The 14,202-nt window shown below is 39.2% G+C and overlaps 1 protein-coding gene across 4 annotated transcripts in view; it reads left to right on the top strand.

Moving 5' to 3' along the window:
• The first annotated feature begins 1,186 nt into the window (after nucleotides 1-1,186).
• Nucleotides 1,187-14,202, top strand: part of SUV39H2 (SUV39H2 histone lysine methyltransferase) — a 31,459-nt gene continuing 18,443 nt past the window's right edge. For 2 of the 4 annotated variants that reach the window (XM_019663445.1, XM_019663444.1), the window contains exons 1-2: nucleotides 1,187-1,379; nucleotides 3,861-4,006. In XM_019663445.1, coding sequence (XP_019518990.1) covers nucleotides 1,349-1,379; nucleotides 3,861-4,006 — 177 coding nt within the window. In that variant the 5' untranslated portion in view covers nucleotides 1,187-1,348. The remainder of the gene's footprint in view (nucleotides 1,380-3,860; nucleotides 4,007-14,202) is intronic. The other 2 variants (XM_019663447.1, XM_019663446.1) reach the window with 2 other exon arrangements.

The raw sequence follows: 14,202 nt of genomic DNA, 5'->3' as shown, positions 1-14,202 counted from the left end.
ATATGTAAAAGTGAAAGTCAAAACGAAAACACTCCCTCGAGAATTTATATTTATCTTCCTATATATTTTTTTCTTACATTGTTGAAACTCTATATTTTACAGGTTTTTGTTGTTCGTTTTGCTTAACATATTAAACACTTCCCACATGATACTAAAAGGTTTCATGAAGATCTTTTTTAGTGGCCACATCGTATTTCATAATGGAATCAAACTAATTCCTTTAATGTTCTCTATTTATTTCCAGTATTTCAAATTTATACACGATGTTTTGAAATATTTTTTGTACTTTTACATAAAATTCTTTTTAAACTCCTTGTCTAGATGCCAAACGACTTTTTACTTAAGTTTTCGCATTTACTCAACTTCCAAGATTTCTGCTTTAGATTGTTTAGAACTTATCACCATGGATGCGGTGTGGAGAATAGATGGGGACGGGGAGAGGTTCCAGACCGGATAGAAGCTCCTGGAGTTATCCTGCTGGAGGACCTGGGTGTCACCGCAGCCTAGCTAATAAACTGTGGCCTGATGGAGAGGCATCTATCATCCGGCATAGCCTGAGAGCTCGTCAGACACGGGTTTCAGCCCAGACCTACCTGATTGAAACCTGCATTTTAAGATCCCCAATGATTTCTATGCCCATTCGAGTGTAGAAAGCACTGATCTAGACGGTCGTTTCAAACTGCTGCACACTAGAATCACCGGGGGAGCTGTAAACACGCCAATGCCTACGTCACACTCCATACCAATTAAATCTCTCTCTGCGAGTGGGACCAAAAAGCAACCCCCCCCCAAGGGATCCCAACGTGCAGCCAATTTTGAAAGCCTGTGATCTAGCGGGGGGGGGGGGAGGGGACGGGGGGGCGTAGCATGGAAGGAAACAACAATGGCTAGTTGGGACTCAGCTGAGAAACAGGCATGGGATGCAAAAGCACTATATAGCTCCGCTGTACTTTTTGAATTTTGCACAGTGTACACGTAATGCCGATGTAAAAGAACTAAAACGCGTGGGAAGGACTGATAGGCGTGTCCCTGGATTAGGCGCTAAACCAGCCAGTCTGAGGCAGGTGGCTACCAGCTGAGTGGAACGCCCCCCAGCCGCGCCCCGCCCCTGCACGTGGATCCCGCCTCTCCACTGGCCTCGCGCCCTCCCCACGCGCCGGGATGCGACGTGGGCGCAGGCGCGCTCGCCGCTGCGGCCGGAGTCGGCGTGCGGTGACGTCAGTACGCCTCGCGGTTTCCAGCCCCTCAGTCTCGGCCCCCACTCCCGCGCGGGCCGGTCAGGGGCGGGGCGTCCGGCCAGTTGAACTATCCCGACCGACCGCGGCAGTTTGAATGAAAGCTCCTCAAGATGGCGGCGGCCGGAGCTGACACGCGAGGAGGTGAGCGCTGGAGAGCGGCTGCCCTCACTACCCCCCGTTCTCCAGGCACACTCCTCAGGCCCGGGAAGCGGGCCGGGACGCGCGGGCTAGGCAGAGCGCGACGAGGCGAGACGCCGCCTCCCATCCTGGAGACACCTGGGCCCCGAGATGCGCTCCGCAGGCTTCACTCTTCCCGGTTCCCTGACCCTTCTCGCGGCTCGGCCCGCTCGCTCCCCGCAGTCTACCCCCGCGCCTGGCCTGCGCGCGGGGGTCTGCCCCCTCCTGCCCCGCCGAGGTCCCGTGGGGCCCGCGGCCTGTCCCCGCCCAGTGGCCGTGTGGAGGTATTTGGGCTGCTGCCGCGGCTCCCGCTAATCCCTGGCGGGAGGCGGGGGGCGGGAGGGGACTCGAGTTCCTGTGGGCGCGCGTGTGACTTGACTCCTTTGTGGTGGTTTGAGCGGGACGTTTAGTGTTCTGGCTGGCTTTGTAATTGGGAGGCGGGAAGAACCCTGTGGTATAAATGTGACCTCAGTATCAGAGGAAAGAAAGGAATCGGGGCTGCAGTATGACCGCTGAGAAAGGAAGTAAGCGAATATACACCCCAATTCGGCCGCGCTAGGCGGTTAAATTCCTTGTCGGAGAAGATCCGAGTAAGCGGGTATTTGAGGATGTAGCCTCTGGCTTAGGGTCATTTTTATACCCACCAGGAACTTGCGTGTTGTTTATGTGGATGCCAAAGAATTAGGCACCGAGTGTGTGTGTGTGTGTTCTTGTCGCGCGCGCGCTTTGAAAGACTGAAACTTGCACTGCTTTCGAGTATTTAAAGGTGTTTTCCAATACTACCCGCCACAAAGATTATGAACTCTTCATACACAAACTTGTCTGCCACTAGAGGTTAGTGAACTATTGTGAGGTTTTTGTGGTGGTAATGAAATGTTAAATCTTGCAAATGAATTTTTCGACATAATTATAATCGAAATTGTTGCCAGGAGTTTCTAGCTTCTTATGTTCCATTGTTTTTTACTCTCCATAGCATTTCCATCGGGGGTTGTGTATTGAATCCTCCTGTTACTTCAACTAGATAAAAATGGTAGGAACAGCAGACAAACCACCTTTGCCTGTCATCAGCATAATGAGATTAAAGTGACACAAAACATCCTTAAGGTTTTTTTTTTAATGGAAAGGATGTAAGGGGGTCACCACTTCAAAGCAGGTTTTTTTGGGGGGAAGTATCTTTCTTGGTCTAGAATTATGAGTCCTTTGTAGGAATTGGAGGTGGGTGGAAATCGTGCTTCAGGGTTTGTGACAATGAAGTCTCTGAGTTGAGGGTGAGGAATGGATATACATAGGTAAGAGCAACTGTGTTTTCTCTACCTCAAAACACAAGGTTGTCACAACTACCTTGAAAAGCTACCAAGTAAAGCTTGAGTTTACTGATTTTGTTTGGTAACCCCAATTTACTTCAACCCCCACATTTTTTTCCAGTGAATCTGAAACCCAGAACTCTGAAAACTTCACTGAAGTCAGATAGCTGGTGGCCTACCAAAGGCTAGGGCAGAGGACCTTTGATCCTCTCTAGTGCTTACCATAACACTAGCCATAAAACCAAGCTTATAACAGATTTCTAAACATCACTTTGTGCTAACATTTTATATGCAGGATGGTAGCATACTGTTTACAGAAATTTGAGGGTAAAATCTGCAGCATTTTCTGGCTTCTGTAAGATTGATTATGAGTGTGTCTGTCTTCAAGCTTGGTATATGGGTCATGTGAACTGAATACTCTGTTTTGTAATTCTTGGCTTTAAAAACTACAGAAAATGAGTATTACAAAAATCAATATACTTTCCATTATTTTATTATGACGGGTTTATTTACCTTGATACATTGCAACATGGGCAAAATAATAAGTGGAGTTAAAATTTCATGCAACATTGCAAAGTGGGAAAAAAAGACATGATGTATGAGTATGGAACTATAGAACTATATTTCAGTTAGATTGCAGTTCTTATTTATCTAAGAGAACTTGGCAAAGTTACTGTTTTAACAAATTATAAGATGGTTTTAAAATACATTTAAGATATTTTTAACAATAAGTATGTCCTAGAGAGCTACATTTTATTAAAACAGCAAATTATATTCTGTGTAGAATGTAATGGAGAAGTCAAAAGTATTTTTTTGACCTTTGCAACTATATGTAACCTTAAGAAACCTTACAGACATGAAATATTTTGTTCAGATGGCTCACTAGAAATTAACTGGCATCAGTTAAACATAGTAGGATAGAAACCCGTGAGAAAATCCAAGAAGATCAATTTACCTAAACAGTTCTATAATGCTTAACTTTTTCTTGAAGACACAGAAATGGTTTCTTGTCATGTGAATTTTTAGTCCTGTAAAATTGTCAGAAGGGTGGGGATATAGACGTCTTAAATTTTTCCTTTTCCTTTTTTGTTTTAATTTAGTGGCTATTTCATTAGTAAAGAATTCTATTTTCTTATTGTAGCTTGGTGTGTGCCTTGCCTAGTTTCACTTGATACTCTTCAGGAATTATGTAGAAAAGAAAAGCTCACATGTAAATCGATTGGAATCACCAAAAGGAATCTAAACAATTATGAGGTGGAATACTTGTGTGACTACAAGGTAGTAAAGGTAAGGCAAATGTTTAGCCCCTTAAAAGAGACCTAATCAGACTTCAGTATTTCGTATTTCTGTAAGATAAAAAGAACCTTAAAAGTAAGCAAAGCTCTTCTTAATGTTTAAAATTCTAAGCCATAATTATTTATGTCCTCTCATCTATATTGCCAGGCAACATTGAGAGGATTTTGAAGCATAAATGTTCTTGCATTAGAATATTTTAAGGTGCTTATATCATTCTACATCCAACTCTTGATTATTACCAGAGCAAATGTTTTATCTGATTGGTTTCTGTCATTCATTTTGTTCGTGAATCATATTTCCCCACTATCACCTGAAATGAACCTAGAAATTCAAACCAATTTTAATGTTACTGAATCTCCGCAAGAAGTATCACCATTTGTATTTCCAGCCATCGTGTCCAGCTCCAGATAGTAGTGAGGTTCTATAGTGTAATAAGACTGGCCTGGAATTGGAAGTCTTTTCTAGCCTTTGTTTAGTGTCTGGGGACTTCAGCAAAGTCACTTAACTTCTCTGGGCCTTACTTTACTCCTGTTCCTTTTAAAAATGACATTATTCTTCCAAGAAAATTTTTACTCTAAACTTTATATTTGTGAGTAATCATTTCTCTGTAGCCTACTTCCTTCCCAAGAACTCTGTTTTGGTCACTAGTCTGTCAATTCTACCAGATAATCAGGAATCTTGTTTAATTATTTTCCTTCTTCAGCTTCCATATCGATTTCTGTCATTAAGTACAGTTTCTCCTTTGAAACATCCATCTTCTTTTGGTATCACTGCCATCCTCATTCAGTGGGATTTTATGATCAAGCATTTTACCTAAACTCTTCGCAAACTTTAACCCCAAAAGAGCCCAATCACCTGCCATCTGAGTTTATAAACTGGCTGACCAGTCTAGCTGAGAGTAGCATATAATTGCACATATTGGCTTCTTTAAAGCTTATTTCTGTTCTCACACTGCTCAGTTCTCCTTGACAAGCTTTTTATTCTTTGTTTCCTTTTTCCATTCTTGTCAGCAGTTTTCCCAATTTTTACTACTTTTCTGGACTTCTCATATTCAACTGCATACCTTTTCTATCTCAGTGAAAAATAAGATCCTTCAAATATGAACTCGCAACTTACCTTCATACCAGTATCTGTATCTTGGCTCATTCTTTCAGAGGTGTCACCATTTTCTTTTTTGTTTCTATTCATCCCCTTTAGGGCTTTACTTAATCTGTGATGTCTTTTTTGTATCGTGCTCTCATTTCCACTGATATATCTCAGTTCATAAACCTATTAGTATCGTCCCTAACCTTCAGAAATCTTCCTTTGACCCTACCTCCCCTCTCAAGCATTTCCTATCTTTTCCTTGCATTTAATTTCTCATTAACTTTTTAAAACAGCTTTATTGAGATATAATAGACATGCCATACAGTTCACCAACTTAAAATGTATAATTCAAAACTTTTAGTATACTCTCAGATTTTATCTAAAGTTGATTGTAGTGATGGGTGCACATTTGCATTACCCCAAAAAGAAACCCCACACTGTTTAGCTGTACTTCCCAAAGCTCTGCATTCCCTCCATTCCGCCAAGCCCCAGGCAACCACTAATCTACTTTCTGTCAATAGATTTGCCTGTTTGAACATTTCATAGAAATGGAATCCTACAATATGTATGTGGTCCTTTGTGATTGGCTTCTTTCACTTAGCATAATTGTTTTCAGGGTTCATCCATGTTGTAGCATATATCAACACTTGATTCCTTTTTATTACCAAATATTCCATTATATGGCTATATCACATTTACTTTATCCATTCATCACTTGACGGACATTTGGGTTGTGTGTGTTTGGAGGCTATTATAAATAATGCTGTTATGAACATTCACGGACAAGTTTTTGTAGACATGTTTTTATTCTCTTGGGTATATACCTATGAGTTGAATTGCTGGGTCATATGATGTCTCTGTGTTTAACCATCTGAGGAACTGCCAAACTATTTTCCAAAGCGACAGGAGCATTTTACATTCCCACTAGCAGTGTATGTGGGTTTCAGTTTCTCTACATCCTCACCAATGCTTTTTAACTTTTTGTTTATAGCTATCTAGTATGTCTTTAGTGGTATCTCATTGTGGTTTTGATATGCATTTATCTTATTGCTAATGATGCTGAGCATCTTTTCATGTGCTTATGAGCCATTTTTATATTTTTGGAGAACTTTTATTCAGATTCTTTGCCCATTTTTTAACGTTGGGTTGTTTGTCTTTTTATTATTGAGTTGTAATAGTTCTTTATATATTCTAGATAATCCCTTATCAGATATACAACTTGCAAAAATTTTCTTTTGTGGGTTGCGTTTTCACTTCTCATTAACTTTTTAATCCATTTTATTCTGATTTATGTCCCTATTAGTGATGTCCTAATTGCCAACTTTGAGGACTTCAAATCTTACTCTACTTCTTTGCAACATCTAACACTGTCGGCTACTCTTTCTTCTTTGAAACTCTTTGTCTATGGAGAGACTGCCTAGGTTCAAATTCTGGCTCTACCATTTTAGTTGTGTAACAATCAGTAATTATTAACCTCATCTTTCAGTTTCTATACCTATGAAATAAGGATGATTATAGTATCCATCTTATAGGGTTACTGTTAGCATTAAATGAGTTGATATAGATAAAATGCTTACAACAGACACAGATCTGTGATGTTTGCACTATAGAAATGTTCACTGTCATTATTACTACCTCTATCTCCGCTCCTTTTTCCACTTGTTTTTTCTTAATTGTTCCTTCTGAGTCTCCTTTACTGTCTGTCCTATCTCTGAAATGTAGACAATCTCCAAAGCTTTGTCCTTGGCCCTCTTTTCACCTTGAAGTTGCTATGTAGATGACCTCTCTCCCAATAGTTTCTGCTTATATCTATTTGGCTGGTGACTTCCAAATCTTCGTGAGGCATCAACGTATTTCTGGACTTCATTTCAAACTGGACACCCTACAGATATCCACATTCAGCATATTTAAAACTGTACCTATTTTCCTCCCTCAAGTCTCAATCCTGATCTAGTGTTCCCTGTCTAGGTTAATAAAATCCTAATACTCCCAGTTAACTAACCTTATAATTGTATACTTCTTTACTTCTTCCTTCTTACCCTCTAAATTTAATAGGTCATCAGATTGTATTCTTTTTCTGTATTTGTCTTTTCCTGTTCATTCCAGTTATACATTCACAGATAGAGTTAGTTACCCAGGGGTCTGGGCTTACATTTGAGGAGCTACCAACATTCTTTCTCACACACAATTCTGAAGGGTGTAGTTTGGCTTTGGATCACTTTGGCTGTTTAGATTCTCCTTCATCCTTCTCATCAGTCCTGGTTTCTTGTTTGGAATAAGGGACCTTACTGTGTACACCAATGCATGTCCTCAACATTCCACTTATATCCCCATTTCTTCTCCTGCCTAATGATTGATCAATTGATTGATTGATTGGTGGATTTTTTTCAATTACAGTTGACATACAATATTAGTTTCAGATGTACAACATTGTAATAGGACATTTATACAACTGATTCCCCCCATAAGTCTAGTACCCATCTGACACAATCCAGTTATTACAGTATTATTGACTATATTCCCTATACTGTACTTTACATACCCATGACTGTTTTTATAACTGGTAATTTTCACATCTTAATCCCTTCACCTTTTTCACCCATCCCCCTAACACCCCTCTCATCTGGCAACCATCAGATTTTTTGTTCTCTGCATGTATGAGTTTGTTTCTGTTTTGTTTATTTTGTTCTTTAGATTCCACATATAAGTGAAATCATGGTATTTGTCTTTCTCTGTCTGACTTATTTCACTTAGCATAACTGTCCTCTGCCCATTTTTTAATCGGATTTTTTTTTTTTTATGTTAAGCTGTATGAGTTCGTTACATATTTTGGACGTTTACCCCTTACTGGGTGTATCATTGGCGAATATCCTCTCCCATTCAGTTGGTTCTCTTTTCGTTTTGTTGATGGTTTCATTTGCTGTGCAGAAACTCTTTAGTTTGATGTAGTGCCTTTTGTTTACTTTTTTCATTTGGTTCCCTTGCCTGAGGAGACATAGCCAAAAAAAATATTACTAAGAGCAATGTCAAAGAGTTTACCTCCTCTCTTTTCTTCTAGGAGTTTTATGGTTTCAGGACTTACATTTAAATCTGTAATCCATTTTGAGTTTATTCTTGTATATGGTGTAAGTGATCCAGTTTCATTCTTTTGCATGTATCTGTTCAGTTTTCCAAACATTTATTGAAGAGACTGCCTTTACCCCATTGTATATTCTTGCCTCCTTGGTCATAGATTAATTGACCATATAGGCATGGGTTTATTTCTGTTATTTCTCTCTTCTGTTCCATTGATCTATGTATCTGCTTTTATGCTAGTTACCATGATGTTTTGATTACCATAGTCTTGTAGTATAGTTTGGTATCAGGTACTATGATACCTCCAACTTTGTTCATCTTTCTCAATATTACTTTAGCTATTCGAGTCTTTTGTGGTTCCATATAAATATTAGAATTATTTGTTATAGTTCTGTGAAAAATGCTACTGGTGTTTTTGATGGAGATTGCATTGAATCTGTAGATTGCTTTGGGTAGTATGTTAATTCTTCCTATCCATGAGCACAGTATATACTTCCATTTATTTGTATCTTCTTCCATGTCTTACAGTTTTACCAAGTATAGGGTTTTTTCCTATTTGGTTAAATTTATTCCTAGGTATTTTATTCTTTTTGATGTAATTGTAAATGGAATTGTTTTCTTTTTCTGACAGTTCATTATTTTGGTGTATAAAAATGCAACCAATTTTTAAATGTTTTGTATCCTCCTACTTTACTGAATTCATTTGTTCTAATAGTTTTTTATGTATTCTTTGGGGTTCTGTATATACAGTATCATGTCATCTGCAAATAATGACACTTTTATTTCTTCCTTCCAATTCGGGTGCCTTTTGTTTGTTTCTTATCTGATTGCTGTGGCTAAGACTTCCAATACTATGGTTGAATAAAAATGGTAAAAGTGGATATCGTTGTCTTGCTTCTAATGTTAAAGAAAAAGCTTACAGCCCTTTACTGTTGAATATGATGTTACCTGTAGGTTTGTCATATATGGCCTTTATTATGTTGCGGTATGTTCCTTCTGTCCCCAGCTTGCTGTGATTTTTTGTCATAAATGGATATTGAATTTTGTCAAATTCTTTTTCTGCATCTATTGATATAATAATGATTTTTATCCTTCATTTTGTTTATGTGGTGTATCACGTTAACTGATTTGCGGATATTGCACCAAACTTGCATCCCAGGAATCCATTTGATCATGGTGTATGATCTTTCTAATGCATTGCTGAATTTGGTTTGGTAATATTTTGTTGAGGTTTTTTTGCATCTATGTTCATTAAGGATATAGGCCTATAATTTTCTTTCTTGTAGTTTCTTTGTCTGGTTTTGGTATCAGGGCTATCCTGGCCTCATAAAATGAGTTTGTGAGCCTTCTCTCCTCTTCAGCTTTTTGGAATAGTTTGAGAAGGATATGTATTCATTTGTCTTTGACCGTTTGGTAAAATCACCTGTGAAGTCATCAGTTCCAGGACTTTTGTCTGTTGCAAGTTTTTTTTATTACTAATTCGGTTTAATAGGTAGTTATTAAGTTGGTTCAGATTTCCTGTTTCTTCCTGATTCAGCCTTGAAAGATTGTATGTTTCTAGGAATTTATTCATTTCTTTCAGGTTGTCCAATTTGTTGTCATATAATTATTCATAGTATTTCCTGATAATCCTTTGTAGTTCTGTGGTGCTGGTTGCCACTTCTCTTAATTTCTGATTTTATTTATTTGGGCCCTCTTTTTTTCTTAATGAGTCTGACTTATGTGTTTTTATTTTATCAATTTTGTTTATCTTTTCAAAGAACCAGCTCCTGTTTTCATTCATCGTTTCTATTATTTTTTTTAGACTCTGTTTCATGATTTCCTTTGATCTTTATTATTTTCCTCTATTCACTTTGGGCTTTGTTCTTTTTCTGGTTCCTTTAGGTGTAAGGTTAGATTATTTATTTGAGTTTTTTTGTTTCTTAAGGTAGGCCTGCATTGCTATAAATTTCCCTCTTAGAACTGCTTTGGCTGTGTCACTTAGAGTTTAGGTTGTTGTGTTTTCATTTTCATTTGTCTAAAGGTATCTTGATTTCTTTGTTGATCTCGTTAACTCATTCATATTTAATAACATGTTATTTAGCCTCTACATGTTTAGTGTATTTTTAAGTTTTCATCTTGTGATTGATTTCTAGTATCACACCATTCAAAGTTGCTTCATATGATTTCAGTCTATTTAAATTTATTGAGACTTGTCCTTACACATGACCTACCTATACTGGAGAATATTCAATGTGTACTTGAAAAGAGTATATTCTGCCGCTTTTGGGTTAAATGTCCTAAATAACAATTAAGTCCATCTGTCCTAATGTATCATTTAAAGCCACTGTTTCCTTTTAGATTTTCTGTGTGGATGACCTATCCATCAATGTCAATGGGGTGTTAACGTCCCCTACTGTCATTCTCTCCCTTGATGTCCATCAATATTTGCTTTATGTATTTAGGTGCTTCTACATTGGTTTACACGAGTTATATATCCTCTTGTTGGACTGATCCCATTATCATTTGAAATGCCCTACTTGTTTTAAAGTCTATTTTGTCTAACGTAAGTATTGCTACTCCAGCTTCTTTTTCTTTTTCTTTTTCTTTTTTTTTTTGGCTTGCATTTGCATGAAATATCTTTTTCCACCCCTTTACTTTCAATCCATGTGTGTCTTTCAATGTGTGAAGTGGGTCTCTTGTACATAGCATACATACAGGTCTTGTTTTTTTATCCATTCAGTTACCCTATGTCTTTTCATTGGAGCATTTAGTCCATTGATATTTAAAGTAATTATCGGTAGATATGTAGTTATGGCCATTTTATTAATTGTTTTCTGATTGTTTTTGTAGTTCTCTGTTCCTTTTTCATTCTCTTGCTCTCTTCTATGTTGAGTTTCTATAGTATTTTGTTTGGATTCCTTTCTCTTTGTTTCTTGTATATCACTTGTATATTTTTGGGTTATGGTTACTATGTGCTTCTTACAGAGGGTGCCAAAAAAATGTATAAACATTTTAAGAAAGGAAAAACTATATTAAAATTACATCGATGGTAAATATTTTTAGCACCTCTTGTAATTGCAAAAGTCAAACGTGACTTGTATTCATCTTTTGTTATCAGTATATATTGAATATTACAATTTTAACAGTTTTTTCCTTTCTTAAAATGTGTATACATTTTTTTGGCACCTTCTGTATATACTCAGCTATATTTATTGCAGTCTATTTTAAGTTGATGGTTGCTTAAGTTTGAACACATTCTAAAATCACAATTTCTATTCTCAACTTCCATGTTTATGTTGTGGTCATTATATTTTACTTTTGTGCGCATGTATGTATATCCCTTAACTGTTGTAATTACATATGATCCTCCTACTTTTGCCTTTTATCCTTTGTACTACCTTTATAGTTGGTTGATCTACTGCTTTTACTGTTTGCCTGTGTCAATGAGCATTTTTGTCTTCCCTGTATTTTCTTATTCAGATATTTGATTGTATCTACTTAAAGAAGTCCCTTCAACATTTCATGTAATATGCTTTAGTTGTGATGAACTCCTTTAGCCTTTTCTTGTCTGGAAACTCTTTATCTGTCTTTCAATTCTAAATGGTAACCTAACTGGGTAGAGTAACCTTGGTTGTAGGTCTTTGTTTTTCATCACTTTGAATATTCTGTGCCAATCCTTTCTGGCCTGCAAAGTTTCTGTTAAAAAATCAGTTAACAGTGTTATGGGAGCTCCCTTGTATGTATAACTAACTGCTTTTCTCTTGCTGCTTTTAAGATTTTATCTTTATCTTTCACCTTTGGCATTTTAATTATGATGTGTCTTAGTGTGGGCCTCTTTGGGTTCATCTTGGGGACTCTACACTTCCTTGACTTTTATGTCTCTTTCTTTCACCAGGTTAGGGAAGTTTTCAGTCATTATTTCTTCAAATAAATTTTCAATCCCTTGCTTGCTCTCTCTTCTCCTGGTACCCCTATGATGTGAATGTTACACTTGATGTTGTCCCATAGGTCCCTTGAACTGTCTTCATTTTTATTTTTTGTTGTTTTTTTTTTTGCTGTTCTTATTGGGTGTTTTCTGCTACCTTGTCTTCCAGATCTCTGATTCGGTCCTCTGCTTCATCTGATCTGCTGTTGATTCCCTTTAATATATTCTTTCCGACTAGTTCTTTTTTATGATTTCTGTCTTTTTGTTGAGGTTCTCACTGAACCTCAACTTCTTCCCCTAACTTCATTGAGCATCCTTATAAACCAGTGTTTTGAACTCTGTATCTAATAGATTGCTTGTCTCCATTTTGTTTAGTTCTTTTTCTGGAGTTTTGTCCTGTTCTGTTTCTTTGTCTCCTCATTGTGGCTGACTCCCTGTGTTTTTTTTCTGTGTATTATGTGGATCTGCTATGTCTCCCAGTCTTGACAGTGGCCTTATGAGGCCCAGTGGCATAGTCTCCTGTTCATTTGAGCCAGGTGCTTCAGGAGTGTCCCTAGTGTGGGTCTTGTGTGCCCTCCTGTTCTAGTTTGGCCTTGATTGCTGTTGGTACATCAGGGGATAGGATTGACTTGCATGCTAACTGGCTGTGAGGGATGGCAATAACTGTAACGGACAAGCTGTTGTGCATGGGGCTACCTCCGAGAGCAGGATTTGCTTTAGTGGGGCTCTGGTGACAGCCAAATCTACCCTTTGGGTATGTCGTTTGTGGAGGTAGTTGGGTGGTGCTCTGGTATATTCTAAAGCCAGCCACCATGTGTGTTGGTTCTGAAGACTCTTGGGAGGGGCTCTGATGCAGGCCAAGGTCAGCTGCCATTTCTGCCTGCCTTGAGGCCACCTAGTGGGAGCTCCAAAGCGATCTGCAGTTGGTTGCCAATCGCGCTGTGCTTGTAGGTGTTTGGGAGAGAATGTACTGGGAACTGAGGCCAGCTGCCACAGTGCCATGTTGGGACCCTTTTGTGGCACCACAATGTAAGCTGAAGCTAGCTGCCTCTTGTGCCAGGTTTGTGGCTACTTAGTTGCAGCTGCATTCCAGGCTAATACTGGCCACAAGTTACACCAGGCTTGGGGCCACCTGGTGGGATTTACAGTGCAAGTTGCAACCAGTGGCTGCTTGTGCTGGGCTTGGTACCACTTCTGAAGGGGTACAGAGCATGCCAAAGCCAGCTGATGCTTGTTTGGAGTTTGTGGACCTTTGAGAGATTTTAGGGAATTCAACAGTGTGAGCCAAATCAGGCTGCTTGTGTGTGTGGAAAAGCCGCTAGAAGTGTCTCAGGCCCAGCATGTGAGATGGGTGGGGAATTACCAGGGAGGGGTGAGCAGTGTTAGCTGGGTTAATGGAGAGCTCAGATTTGGTGACCTCCTGCTCCTGCTGGCTGGGTCGAGGGAAGACTCAACAAAGGAGTAAGGACGCTTACCAGCGCTTCCATCCCTGGAGAGAGCTGTCCCAACCCCTGCTCCTCTAGCTCTCGCCCTGAAGCCAGTCAGTTCAGTTTCTCCCAGTATGTCCCTGGAACTCTTTGAGCTGCTGTTTCTGCACTGGAGCCCAGAGTAAGTGAGTTTCTGAGCGAGCTAGTCTGTGCACAGACTCCTCGAGAGGATACCTTGGGTCTAGCAGCCTTCCATCTCACTCAGACACCCCACTGGTTTACAAATCCAGATATTGTTGGGACTTCTCTTCCCAGCACTAGTGCTCTGGACTGGGGAGCCAGATGTGGGCCTGGGACCCCCATCTCCTCAGGGCAACCTCCACAGCTGAGATATTCCTCCTTATTCTTAATTGCCACACTGTGTGGGACCTGTCCGTTTCACGTCTCTACCCTCCTATCAGTGTCGTCATGACTTCTTCTTTATATCCTTAGTTATAGGATTTCTGTTCAGCTAGTTTCAGGTGGTTCTCAATGATGGTTGTTCTATAATCTAGTAATTTTGATGTGGTCATGGGAGGAGGTGAGCATATTTACCTACTTCACCATCTTAGCCAGAAATCTATATCATTTAATCCATAAACCAGTATAACTTCAACATACATACATCTCTACCTCCCTCCCTCCCCCCTCCC

The sequence above is a fragment of the Hipposideros armiger genome, unplaced genomic scaffold (genome assembly GCF_001890085.2).
Source record: "Hipposideros armiger isolate ML-2016 unplaced genomic scaffold, ASM189008v1 scaffold_390, whole genome shotgun sequence".
Classification (NCBI taxonomy): Eukaryota; Metazoa; Chordata; class Mammalia; order Chiroptera; family Hipposideridae; genus Hipposideros; species Hipposideros armiger.
This window is presented reverse-complemented; position numbering and strand designations above follow the sequence as displayed.